We start from the raw sequence: 14238 nt of genomic DNA, 5'->3' as shown, positions 1-14238 counted from the left end.
TATACTCCAAGTGCGGCCTCAAGGGCTGGTTTAGCTCACTGGGCTAAATCACTGGCTTTTAAAGCAGACCCAGCAGGCCAGCAGCACGGTTCGATTCCCGTACCAGCCTCCCCGGACAGGCGCCGGAATGTGGCGACTAGGGGCTTTTCACAGTAACTTCATTGAAGCCTACTCGTGACAATAAGCGATTTTCATTTCATTTTCATTCACTAAGGTTCTACACAGTTATAAAAGGGGACAGTCAGAAGCAATGGGGTGGGCTCGAGGAAACGGAGGGAAAGAAGGGAATGTCGGGAATGTTGTTCCCTCGGCTGAAGCCGGCGCTCAGTCCTTGGAAAACAGGCCATGCGCAGTAACTTCGTTGCAGTGTTAATGTAAGCCTTCTTGTGTCAATAAAGGTGACTATAAGGATTATTATTATTACACAATATGTCCGGCATTCCTGGAGGATCCAGAGGACCGATGCCTGAAGAAGGACGTCGGGGTCGTCGGTCCCCCGGGTGCGGTCGACGGTAAGGCGCCCGTTGAGATTTTCTGAGCGCCGGCTCCCACATTTCCATAAGCTGGGCACTTCAATTCCATGTCAACAAGGCCGAGATTGGGCAGCACGGTGGCCTAGTGGTTAGCACCACCGCCTCACGGCGCCGAGGTCCCAGGTTCGATCCCGGCTCTGGGTCACTGTCCGTGTGGAGTTTGCACATTCTCCCCGTGTCTGCGTGGGTTTCGCCCCCACAACCCAAAAAAAAAACGTGCAGAGTAGGTGGATTGGCCATGCTAAATTGCCCCTTAATTGGAAAAAATAATTGGGTACGCTAAATTTAAAAAAAAAAAACAAGGCCGAGATTTACCGCCAAGGATTCTGGGATTGGTAATAATGTTCGTGAGCAGCTCAAGGCAGCTGGAGCGAATTACGGCAGCCTTTATTCTCCGAGGGCGGTATACGAAGTCTTTCAGCAGTCCGTGTGGGTCCACAGCTCCATGGCAGCGAGGAGCAGAGGGATGCCTTCTCCCCCAGGGTGGGCTGTAAAATCGGGGCCCGCCCTCCCGGACAGGGCCTGGGAGGAGGCGGCAGGGGCAGCCAGCTCTGCCAGCCTCACCATGAGGGGGTGATCCGGAGGGTTGGGGGGGGGGGGAGGTCACTGGTGAGGCCTCTGCCCTGAGTGGGGCAGAGGACCGGGGAGTGCCCTCTGGTTGGGGTGAGCTCTGCTGATCCCCTGCTTCTTCAGCAGTGGGGCAGCCCCTTCGGAGAAGTGCCAACACCCCGATGGATGTTTGGCCACGCCCTTGATGTCCAGAGGGGGGTGGCCTGGGCGGGCCCCCGGTTGCCCAGAGGCTCACCGAGGTTAACACAGACTGCGGCCATGGCGGTCCGAGCCAACCTACCAGGATCCCGATAGGGACACCCCGAATCCATGGACTTGGCATCAAGTCGTGCCCCATCACTGCCCTCGCCCCGGGCAGTAACCCCCCCTTCCCCGGGCCCCCCAGCCAGCCCAAAAACATTTGAGGCTTTTTCAGAGTTTTTTTTTTAGCTTCCCGCGAGTGAGTTAGCGTCAATGTGTCAGGAGGTGTTTCCACTTGTGGGAAAATTTACATCCCACAGGTGAAGAATTTACATTTTTGTCAGTCGCTCAACAACGTGAGGCCACACCTGGAGTATTGTGTACAGTTTAGGTCTCCTTCTCTGAGGAAGGATGTTCTTGCTCTAGAGGGAGCGCGGCGAAGGTTTACCAGGCGGATTCCTGGGATGGTGGAAATGACGTACAAGGAGAGATCGAGTCCGTTGGGGTTGTCTTCACTGGACTTCAGAAGAATGAGGGGGGAATCTCAGAGACATCTATAAAATTCGAACAGGACTGGACAGGGTAGATGCAGGAAGGATGTTCCCGATGGTGGGGGGGGGTGTCCAGAACCAGGGGTCACAGTCTGAGGATTCGGGGTAGACCATTTCGGACTGAGGTGAGGAGACATTTCTTCACCCAGAGAGTGTTCGGCCTGTGGAAATAGTCACCGCAGGAAGTAGTTGAGTGCTCTGGTTTCCTCCCACAGTCCAAAGACGTGCAGGTTAGGTGGATTGGCCGTGCTAAATTGCCCCATAGTGTCCAAAAAAAAGGTTAGAAGGGGTTATTGGGTTATGGGGATAGGGTGGAAGACAGGGTTTAAGTGGGTCGGTGCAGACTCGATGGGCCGAATGGCCTCCTTCTGCACTGTATGTTCTATGTTCTAAAAGGGCAGCACAAGTGGACAGAACTGTGGCTTCACAGCGCCAGGGTCCCAGGTTCGATTCCGGCTTGGGTCACTGTCTGTGCGGAGTCTGGACGTTCTCCCCGTGTCTGCGTGGGTTTCCTCCGGGTGCTCCGGTTTCCTCCCACAGTCCAAAGGCGTGCAGGTTAGGTGGATTGGCCATGATAAATTGCCCTTAGTGTCCAAAAAAGTTTAGGAGGGGTTATTGGGTTACGGGGATGGGGTGGGAGTGAGGGCTTAAGTGGGTCGGTGCAGACTCGATGGGCCGAATGGCCTCCTTCGATGTTCTCTGAAAAGTTTTTTAAAATTCATTTACGGGATGCGGGCATCCAGCATTTATTGCCCATCCCGAGTTGCCCCTCCCAAATGTGGCGGGGAGCTGCCTTCTTGAACCGCTGCAGTTCTTGACGTGTAGGTACACCCACTGTGCTGTTAGGGAGGGATTTCTAGGATGTTGCCCCAGTTGACAGTAAAGGAACGGCCGATATATTGAGTGCTTGGAGGGGAACCTCCAGGTGGTGGGGTTCCCAGGTATCTGCTGCCCTTGTCCTTCTAGGTGGTAGTGGTCGTGGGTTTGGAAGGTGCTGCCTAAGGAGCCTTGGTGAGTTGCTGCAGCACATCTTGTAGATGGTACACACGGCTGTCACTGTTCTAACAGAATTGGACAGGGTAGATGCAGGAAGGATGTTCCCGTTGGAGTGTCCAGAACCAGGGGTCACAGTCTGAGGATACGGGGTAGACCATTTCGGACTGAGGTGAGGAGAAATGTCTTCACCCTGAGAGTGGTCAGCCTGTGAGGCCAAAACATTGTGGGCGAGATTCTCCGCACTCCCGACGGTGCGGAGAATAGCGTGGCTCGTAAAATTTTACGGCCACGCTGTTCCGACGCCCTCCCGCTATTCTCCCCCCCCTCCATGCCCGACTCCCGACACGAATCGCTGCCGCCGTTTTTTTACGGCCAGCAGCAATTCACAGCTGGCCGATGGGCCGAGTTCCCAGCCCTTTACGGCTGTTTTTACAAACGGCAAACACACCTGGTCTGGCCGTTCGTAAAAACGGCCGTAAACACTCGCATTTCATAACCATGGCACCGATTGGCACGGCAGTACCACGGCCGTGCCAAGGGTGCCATGGGCCCGCGATCGGTGCCCAGCGGGCCCGATGCCCGCGCACTCTTTGTCCTTCCGCCGCCCCGCAGTATCCATTCGCGGGGCGGCTGAGGGGCATCCCGGCCCGCGCATGCGCGGGTTTCGCGCAAATACGCGATGACGTCATCCGCGCATGCGCGGGTTGGAGTCTTCCGATCCGCGCATGCGCGGCTGACGTCATATGACGCATCAGCCGGCGCTAACTCGGGCAAGCGGGCTTAACGAAATTCGTTAAGCCCGTGATGCCGGAGCTTACGGCGTCGGGCTGCTAGCCCCGACCGGGGACCAGAATCGGTTCCCGGTCGGGAAGGGGGGGGGGGCTGGCGTCAAACCCGCCCGGATTTGACGCCAGCCTTACGATTTCTCCCCATATGGGAGAATCTCGCCCTGTATGTTTTCCAAAGCCGTTAGATACAACACTTGGGGCAAAGGGGATCAAAGGATTTGGGGGGGGAAAGCGGGATTAGGCTATTGAGTTGGATGATCAGCTATGATGAATGGTGGAGCAGGCTCGAAGGGCTGAATGGCCTCCTCCTGCTCCTACTTTCTACGCTACACTAGAATAGATCATTTCTTTGCAGATCAATCCTACAATCGGTAGCCTCCTACCCCATCGGTACCACTGTGATCTGTGGCCATCCGCCCGCCTTTCTGACCCCCCCCCCACCCCCATTCCTCTCCCCAGCGGGGCCAGAGGGGTCTTAAAGTTGGCCAAATTGTGTGAGTTGAGGGAGATAGGGAAAGGCCTCAGGATCGAAGGTCAAACCACCTCCACGTGCTCCGGGCTGAGCCTCACACAACTAAAGGCGGTGCAGAAGGTGCAGCTAACCAGGACAAGAATGAGCGTCAGGGGGTGGGGGACAAGTGTGAACGTTGCCAGGGAGGCCCGGCTCACCGCACCCACATGTTCTGGTCTTGCCCCAGACCCGTCGGGTACTGGATATCCTTCTTCGAGGCCATGTCCAGGGTTGTGGGGGGGGGGGGGGGGGGGTGAGGGTGGTGCCTTGCCCGCCCAGTGGCGGTCGTCAGGGTATCGGAACAGCCAGAGTTTTTATGGAGCGAGGGGCCGACGCCCTGGCCTTTGCCTCCCTGATCGCCCGCCGGAGACTCCCGCCCGGCGGGCGATCGGCAGCGCAGCCCAGAGCTGGGGGAATTTCTCAAGCTGGAGAAAATACAACATGCCATCAGAGGCGTCCACAAAACATGGCGGCTCTTCACCAACGGGAGGGCCGCACAATAGTCACAGCTGACCACCTGGGGCCCCCAACCGTAACTATATAAAAGCTCCCTGTCAGGGAAGCACAGCTAGCTACGGGCCCCGCACGATCGAGTAGGCAGTGGACATATTGTGGGCCACAATCTGGCCCGGCAAGCGCTTAGCAACAGTTTCTTTGCAAATTACCAATGTCTACATCTTACTCAATTGCCCTATGGCCGTAGCTAAACCGGTATGACGAGTCCCGCGTACTGAGAGATCACATCCGGTGTAAAATAGCTCATACTACAATTGCTATGAATTCTCATCGGTACAAGTTTTGTTTTTTGTCTTGTGTGATATGAAATGTCAAAAACACCAATAAAAATATGTTTAAAAACAAACAACACTGTGTGAGAATCAGGACAGGAGACCTGGCTTTTTTTTGACTAAGGAGAATGCCGACAGGACGGCGCAGTGGCGCAGTGGTTAGCACTGCTACTTCAAGGTGGCGAGGACCCGGGTTTGATCCCAGCTCCAGGTCACTGGCCGTGTGGAGTTTGCACAGACTCCCCGTGCCTGCGTGTGGCGTTGTGGTATTGTCACTGGACTAGTAAACCAGAAACCCAGAGTATTTCTGTCTGGATCCAGGTTCGAATCCCACCAGCGACGATGGAGAAATCCTGGGGGGGTGGGGGGTTCGTCGGAAACCGACGGGGCGGGCAACTCCGGCGCGAAGGAGTGGCGTGAACCACTCTGGCATCGAGCCACCCCGAAGTAGCGGAATCCTCCGCACCATCAGGGGCTAGGCCAGCGCCAGCGCGGAAGGGGCTTGGCGCCACGCCAACCGGCGCTGAAGGGTCTCCGCCGCGAGTTGGCGCATGCGCGGGAGCGCCAGCGTGTGCTGGCGTCATCCCAGCCCAGGCGCGTGGGGGGGGGGGATTCATCTCCATGTCAGCCATCGCGGACTGTTTCAGCGGCCGACGCGGAGGAATAGAGTGCCCCCACGGCACAGACCCGCCTGCGGATCGGTGTGCTCCGATCATGGGCCAGGCCACCATGGGGGCACCCCCCCGGAGCCAGACCCCCAGACCCCCTGAGGACCCCAGAGGCCGAAAACGGCCGGTGACCCGGCCCATCGCGGGCCGGATAATCGGCAGGGGTTCTGCTGCCATCGGCCGCCGACTGGCGTGGCGTGATTCCCACCCCCGCCAAATCCCCAGCGCCAGAGAATTCGGCAGCCAGCGGGGGCGGGATTCACACCGCCCCCCCCCCACCACCCCCCCCCCCCCCCCCCCCCCCCCGGGCGATTCTCCGACCCAGCGGGGGGGGGCGCGGAGAACCCCGCCCCTGAATTCAATACAAAACAATCTGGAATTTAAAAAAAATTATCTAAAGATAAACCAATGTCGATTGTTGGCAAAGCCCATCTATAACGTCCTTTAGGGAAAGGAAATCTGCTGTCCTTACCCGGTCTGGCCTACATGTGACTTCGGAGCCACAGCCATGTGGTTCATTCTTAACTGCCCCCTCAGAGGGCAATTAGGGATGGGCAATAAAAGCTGGCATAGCTTGCGACGCCCACGTCCCATGAACGAATTTTTTAAAACCCCAAAAGATGTGCGGGTTAAATTTTTAAAAAATGTTTTAAAAGGAGGGGGCCGATTCTCGGGCTATCCCTCGGGGTTCTAGGGGCGGCGGAAGGGCGTTCAGGGATATTTATGCTTAACTCTATACGCTCAGCCACTCTGGAGATGAACTGGCACGTGTGGTGCGCTCCATCTCATCCCTCCAGCTTCCTATGCCTTTGGAGGATCAACGATTCGCCCTTAATGCCCCGTTCTCTGAAGCGGGCGACGGCCATTGGGGAGTTCCCAGGGGGCAAGGAACCCAGGACCGGATGGTTTGGGGGGGGGGGGGGGGGGGGGGGGGGGGTGAGTTTTACAGGGAATTTAAGGACCTGTGAATCAATCCGTTAATCGGCGTGTCGTTCAGGCGAGGCAGGTCTGTTGCCACCGATGCTTCGGGAAGTGAATGTTTCTCTCTCGGATTCTGAAAGCGGGTGAGATCCTGGAGGAACGTGGTTCCTCATAGGCCAATCGGACAGAATTGTTGTCTGAAGTGTTGGCGCGTTAAGGGGGAATTGGCCCATTGAACATTGGGGAGGGGGGGGAGGGGTTTATGGGGGGGGGGGGACCAGACTGGGTCCATAAAAGGTTGGTATTCTGGCGATAGTGTCCAGAGCAGGGGTGGGCAAACTACGGCCCTCGGGCTGCATGCGGCCCGCCAAAGGTATTTCTGCGGCCCACCAAGTCATTAAAAAAAAAACATTAAAAAAAAAATTTTTTTTAAGGTTAATGGGGGGGGGGGGGGGGGGGGGGCTGTTGGGTTACTTACTGGTATAGGGTGGATACGTTGACTTGAGTAGGGTGATCATTGCTCGGCACAACGTCGAGGGCCGAAGTTGCCTGTTCTGTGCTGTACTGTTCTATGTTCTATATGAGGCGCCCAGAATCATAACCGGGTGAAGTAATTATTTTACTTAATATACTATGCGGCCCTTTGTGAATTGTGAATTTCTGAATGTGGCCCTTGCACGGAAAAGTTTGCCCACCCCTGGTCCAGAGGTTACTGTTTTCCAAAAGCGGCGTTGGATGAGTTAGTGGTGACTTGATAAGGTGGATTCAAAATTGGCTGACTGTAGGGGACAGAGGGTGGTGACAGACGGCTGCTTTAGTGAGTGGAAGCCAGTGGCCAGTGGCGTACCACAGGGATCTGTGCTGGCTCCTCTATTATTTGTCATTTGTATAAATGACATAGATGACTATGTGTGAGAGGGGGTGTTAGGATCAGTAAGTTTGTGGATGACACAAAGCTTGGCCGAGTGGTTGACAACGAGGTTGCGGGTTACATGGAGATATAGACGGATGGTCAAATGGGCAGAACAATGGCAGATTAAATTTAACCCTGAAAAGTGTGAGGTAATGCACCCCGGAAGGAGTGATCATAGGATTTACAGTGCAGAAGGAGGCCATTCGGCCCATCGAGTCTGCACCGGCTCTTTGAAAGAGCACCCTGCCCAAACCCACACCCCCCCCACCCCATCTCCACAACCCAGTCACCGCACCCAACACTAAGGGAAATTTAGCACGGCCAATCCACCTCACCTGCACGTCTTTGGACTGTGGGAGGAAACCGGAGCACCCGGAGGAAACCCACGCAGACACAGGGAGGACGTGCAGACTCCACACAGACAGTGACCCAAGCCGGGAATCGATTGTGAAGCAATTGTGCTAACCACCATGCTGTCCCTATGACAAGGAAGTATTCAATGAATGGCCTGACACTGGGAAGTTCCGAGGAATAAAGGGATCTTGGCACGTTGTAAATAGATCTCGGAAGGCAGAAGGGCAGGTTAATGGGGAGCTGAAAAAGGCATGTGGGACACTTGCCTTTATCAATCGAGGCATAGATTCCAAAAGCAGGGAGGTCATGTTGGGAGTTGTATAGAACTTTGGTGAGGCCACAGCTGGAGTACCGTGTGCAATTCTGGTCACCACATTATAGGAAGGATGTGATTGGACTGGAGGGGGTGCAGAGGAGATTCACCAGGATGTTGCCTGGGATGGAACATTGAGGTTATGAGGAGAGGTTGGATAGGCTTGGGTTGTTTTCGCTGGAGCAGAGAAGACTGAGGGGCGACCTGATCGAGGTGGACAAGATTCTGAGGGGCGTGGACAGGGTGGATAGGGAGCAGCTGTTCCCCTGAGTTGAAAGGTCAGTGACGAGGGGGACACAAGTTCAAGGCGAAGGGCAGGAGGTTTCGGAGCGATTTGAGGAAAAACCTTTATCCCCAGAGGGTGGTGAGGGTCCGGAACGCACGGCCTGGGAGGGTGGGAGGGCCGGGTTGCCTCGCACCCTTTAAAAGTACCTGGATGAGCACTTGGCACCTCATAACATTCAAGGCTATGGGCCAAGTGCTGGCCAATAGGGGCTAGGTAGGCAGGTCAGGTGTTTTCCAAAGCGTTGGTGCAAACTCACTGGGCCAAAGGGCCTCTTCTGTGATTGAAATATTCCGTGATTCTGTCCTTGGATAGCTTTTGACAAGGTGGAATGGGATGACCTGGTGTATACATTGTGGAGATTTGCAATGGGTGAGGAATATGTTAAATGGGTTCAAATGTTATAACTCAGGCCATTGATGGCTGTGGTGATGAATGGTTATAGATCTGAGAATTTTGGCCTTCAGAGATGGCCCCTGTGATGAAATGCATAAGCAATCATGTAAATATTAATAGATATGACCTCCAACCAGCAGGTGGCAGCAAAGAACAACCATGTGACACTGTTACCACAGGGAGTTTGGAGATAGCTGTCGTAGTGAATAGTCACATTTGTAGTAGCTCCTAGACAATAGTAATTTATAAATAGTAGATTTTGATAGTTTTCGTATTGTTACCTGACTCATGTTATTAATTAACAATAAACATTTAACTCATCACAAATTAGACATCCTCTAGTGCAGTAATTATGTCCGGCCAAACACCAGAATATAACATGGTACCAGGGTGACCTTTGAAGATCTCACATGGTACCAGGCTTGCTTTTGCAGATATAAGAAGACCAAGGACCTAGGTACCAAGGAAAAGAAGAAAAACATTTTTCTGCTAACTACAAAAAGTACTGACAGAATATAACTCAACGCCCGACTAAGCCATCAAAGTCAATGATGGAAGGTTTGAAGACATCACACCAGCTTCGATTCACGGGTAATGTAGATGCAAATTGGCCCACTTTCAAACATCAATTCACATTCTATGTGGCAGCTCTAGGTCTTCAGGCACAGACTGAAGAACAGAGAACAGCGTTGCTGCTCACCGGAGCAGGTCCACAAGCAATAGAAATCTTTCATACCGTCATATTTGATAGCAAAGCTAATAAAAATAATTTTGATGAGGTGATGAAAAAATTTGATCAACATTGTACACCCAAAAAAAAGGTATGTTTTTCGAATGCGCACACAACAGGCAGGTGAATCGTTTGACAGCTTCCTAACAGACTTGAGGTTAAAGGCTCAAAGCGTCCACAATCCAAGATCAGATTGTGTTTGGGATTAGCAATGTTTGTGAAAGATCGTTGAGCGAGAATGAACTCCAGCTCGATGATGCCATTAAAATTTGCCATGCCAGCGAGCTAGCTGCGCAACAGATTAGCACCCTAAACCTAAAGAATTTTGGCTCAAAAATCAACCCTAAGGCAAAGCATGGTCCCAACAGCGGTGGCCATTTTAAACGAATACCCGATTCCACCATTTTGTGCAAACGATGCGGCAACAAGTATTTGCAAAGGCAATGTCCAGCATTGGGAAAGGTGAGTGCTAAACGCAAAGGCAAGAATCACTTTGCAAAACAATGTTTTTCGAATAAAAAAAATCAGAAATACATAAATCAATCAACGTGGTTGAAGTGATAAATCTGGAAAGCACAGTTTTTATTGATGTTATTTCTAGTGAAGATAAACATTATAACGGGATGCAAGCTGAAAAGTCTTCACAGCGAATCTGCAGTAATAGCAATTCAAATACAATTGTTCAGGGAGATAACTGGACAGTTCCTCCAATGATTAATTAAGCATTAGTCAGTGTTAAACTTGACACGGGAGCAAGAGCTAATCTTATAAGTTTATCGGACATGAAATGAAAATTAAATCGTTTTGAATTAAACGATTCTTTTGAAGGATTATGTTTTTTTTTAATTTAAGCCATTCTGAACAATTTACAGTTGGAACTCTGGGAATTCATATACAACATCTTTGCCAGTTAGTTTCTTGTAGGCAGCAGAAAATGTATCCACTTTGTGTTCTACATTGTTCTGTTGTGCCTTGTCCAAATGAACTTTGATGAGCCTTGTACCATCCAGTTTCACACGGATTCTCTTGCCCACAATTTCGCTCGGGAAAACCCAGTCTTCAAGAACAGCATCATGCACAGCAGTCAACGTATGGCTTCTGGGGCGCTTCTGCTTGTTCTTGTTTCTATTTTTTCTGGTTGGTTTTGGCAGAATTCTCCTCTGTGCAATGAAGACGACGTGTTTACCACTGAGTTTCCTTTCAAGCTCTCGAACAAGTCGCGCCTGGATCTTCTGAAAAGACTTCAGTTGGGGTACTGGCACAAAGATAATGATTGCTTTTCTGCCACTGCCGACTTAAATTTCCTTAGCAGCTGTAATGTTCAGCTCCCAAAAAAGTGGCGAATGCTACGGGAAGCATTGACAACAGCTCCCGTTATGGCGGCCGTGGGTCTTCTGAAGGATTATAATGGCAAAAGAATTGAGTATGCGAGCTAGAGGTCAGGGTAAAGAATAACGTGCATAAAGTGAAGTTTTCTATTGTAGGGGCTGAGCGTGAATCACTGCTGGGAGTGGAAGCCTGTGAAGCACTCGAATTGGTAAAAAGAGTATACAGTGCTGACTGTGCTGTAACCACGTAAAGTACATCAGTGGATTCAATCATTGAAGCGTTTCCAGAAATATTTCAAGGATTGGGGCCTCACGGTAGCATGGTGGTTAGCATCAATGCTTCACAGCTCCAGGGTCCCAGGTTCGATTCCCGGCTGGGTCACTGTCTGTGTGGAGTCTGCACGTCCTCCCCGTGTATGCGTGGGTTTCCTCCGGGTGCTCCGGTTTCCTCCCACAGTCCAAAGATGTGCGGGTTAGGTGGATTGGCCATGCTAAATTGCCCGTAGTGTAAGGTTAATGGGGGGATTGTTGGGTTACGGGTATACGGGTTACGTGGGTTTAAGAAGGGTGATCATTGCTCAGCACAACATCGAGGGCCGAAGGGCCTGTTCTGTGCTGTACTGTTCTATGATTCAGAGTTTTGCCATTCACTTATCGGATCCGGTTAAAAGAGAATCCTTAACCAGTCATACGCCCACCAACTGGAGAGGATGACAAATCTGGGGGCGATAAAACGAACTGAAGGACCAACGGATTGGGTGAACTCCACAATCTGCGTGGAAGAAACGAAACGATGACTTGAGAATCGGCATGGATCCCAAAGGCCTCAACTTCAATGTAAAGCGAGGATCTAATTCTGAAACGGGAAGAGATGGCGTGTGAGAGGTCAGGAGCGACAGCAAGCTAGAGGCATCGCAGGGCTATTGGCAACTCGAGTTGAACGAGGCGAGCACAAAGCTGTGAACCCCCAGCACTCCGTTCGGGGGATACTGTTTCCTCAAAGTGCCATACGGTATTATTTGGGGGTTCAACAAAAGAAGAGCACGGCGATAGGCTCATCGAAGCTGAAAAAAGTCTGGCCTCAGGTTAAATGAAGTCAGTTTGTTGAAGAGATTACATTCTGGGGAGACAAACTGTCTGCTCGAGGTGCACAACCAGACCAGGAGAAGATAAAGGCGATATTAAACATGCCGCTTGGGGGAAATAATCAGAAAGGATTCTGTTTTCCAATGGTCTGACGGACACGAGCAAAAAAGTGGCGAATGCTACAGGAAGCATTGACTCCAGTGCTGACGTTTTTTGACCTGACAAGAAAGACTAAAATATCGACCGATGTGTCGAATGATGGGTCGGGAGCCGGGTTATTGCAAAAAGTCAATAACGAAAATTGGCTTCCGCTTGCACAGGCTTCGAGGTCACTGACTGACACAGAGCAGAGATACGCTCAGATCGAGAAAGCAGGTTTAGATCTGATCAACGGTTCAACAAATTCCACGATTGCGTATATGGGCGACCAACATTCTTGGCTGAAACAGATCATTGACCGCGGGCAGCGCGGTAGCACAGTGGCTAGCACTGTGGCTTCACAGCGCCAGGGTCCCAGGTTCGATTCCCGGCTTGGGCCACTGTCTGTGCGGAGTCTGCACGTCCTCCCCCGTGTCTGCGTGGGTTTCCTCCGGGTGCTCCGGTTTCCTCCCACAAGTCCAAAGACGTGCGGGTTAGGTGGATTGGCCGTGATAAATTGCCCTCGGTGACCAAAAAGGTTAGGAGGGGTTATTGGGATAGGATGGCTTAAGTGGGTCGGTGCAGACTCGATGGGCCGAATGGCCTCCTTCTGCACTGTATGTTCTATGTTCATAAGAAAGAATTTAAATGTGATGTCACCGAGAATACAAAGGATGAAACTCCAGAGGTACGATTTCAATCTCATTTCTACTCCTGAAAAACTTACCGTAGTCGCTGAAGGGCTCTCACAGGCTGCGGATATGGTGGCAGAACGCATGGATGACGGTGTGCGAGTACACGTGAATCTTGTGACGCAAACACTTCCAGTGTCCGGCGCGAAATCAAAACTAAGAAACCAAGAAGGATGAATTGCTACAAAGGGTCATAAAATATCTCAGCGAGGGATGGCCAAAGGGATCCTGCTCCAAATATCACAACATTCGATTAATGGGCTATCACCATCACAATTGTTGATGGATCGGCAACTCAGAACCACCTTACGTTTCATATATATTTCACAGGAACCAAAATCGGAAACGTGAAGGAGCTCACATTTCAAAAAAGGAGGCAGAAGAAATATGGCAGATCTACAAGATGTCTGCAACCATTAGCAAAGAATGACACAGCCAGGGTAGAAGATCCTGATGCAGGTGGATGTTGAGGTGTGCAAAGGTAATACAACCCAGCGGGTCCGCAGTCTTACATCGTCGCCACCGATGAAGGGCTAGTTCGACAAAGAAACAGGGTAGCCCCACTGAAGAAAAAAAGCAAATTACTGCGGATGCTGGAATCTGAAACGAAAGGGAAAATGCTGGAAAATCTCAGCAAGTCTGGCAGCATCTGGGCAGCACGGTAGCATAGTGGTTAGCACTGTGGCTTCACAGCTCCAGGGTCCCGGGTTCGATTCCCGGCTTGGGTCACTGTCTGTGCGGAGTCTGCACGTTGTCCCCGTGTCTGCGTGGGTTTCCTCCGGGTGCTCCGGTTTCCTCCCACAGTCCAAAGACGTGCGGGTTAGGTGGATTGGCCACGATAATTTGCCATTAGTGACCAAAAAGGTTAGGAGGGGTTATTGGGTTACGGGGATAGGGTGGAAGTGAGGGCTTAAGTGGGTCGGTGCAGATTCGATGGGCTGAATGGCCTCCTTCTGCACTGTATGTTCTATGTTATAACGTTTCGAGTCCGATGACTCTTTGTCAGAGCTAACAGACAGAGAAAGTGGGAAATATTTATACTGTGGAGAATGAAAGATGAGTCATAGCCACAGAAGCCCAGGGAAACCGGGTGCTAATGGCCACAGATACCAAGGGGAAAGAGTGTAATCCCACCAGCCTCCCTATGCAAACATAATCCTCCGCCATTTTCGCCAACTCCAGCGTGATGCCACCACCAAACACATCTTCCCTTCACTCCCTCTGTCAGCATTCCCCAGGGACCGTTCCCTCCGAGATAATCTAGTCCACTCCTCCACCATACCCAGTACCTCTCCCATCACCCATGGCACCTTCCCATGCAATCGCAGAAGGTGTAACACCTGCCCCTTTACCTCTTCCATCCTTAACATCCCAGGCCCCAAACACTCATTCCAGGTTGAGCAGCGTTTCACTTGCATCTCTTCCAATTTGGTCTCCTCTATCTCGGAGAGACCAAACGCAGACTGGGTGATCGCTTTGCTGAGCATCTTCGGTCTGTC

General features: G+C 51.9%; 1 protein-coding gene and 1 pseudogene across 1 annotated transcript in view; both read right to left on the bottom strand.

Annotated features, from left to right (window-relative positions):
* The window catches only part of slc6a8 (solute carrier family 6 member 8), a 36025-nt gene extending 26254 nt beyond the window's left edge, over positions 1-9771 (bottom strand). Inside the window, exon 1 of the mRNA XM_038782560.1 lies at positions 9644-9771. Coding sequence (XP_038638488.1) covers positions 9644-9771 — 128 coding nt within the window. The remainder of the gene's footprint in view (positions 1-9643) is intronic.
* A 569-nt stretch (positions 9772-10340) lies between these two features.
* LOC119955901 lies at positions 10341-12825 on the bottom strand (annotated as a pseudogene).
* Positions 12826-14238: the final 1413 nt, after the last annotated feature.

Source organism: Scyliorhinus canicula, chromosome 21 (genome assembly GCF_902713615.1).
Source record: "Scyliorhinus canicula chromosome 21, sScyCan1.1, whole genome shotgun sequence".
In the NCBI taxonomy this organism is placed as follows: domain Eukaryota; kingdom Metazoa; phylum Chordata; class Chondrichthyes; order Carcharhiniformes; family Scyliorhinidae; genus Scyliorhinus; species Scyliorhinus canicula.
Note: the sequence above shows the minus strand (reverse complement) of the source record. Positions and strands in the feature narration are given on the sequence as shown.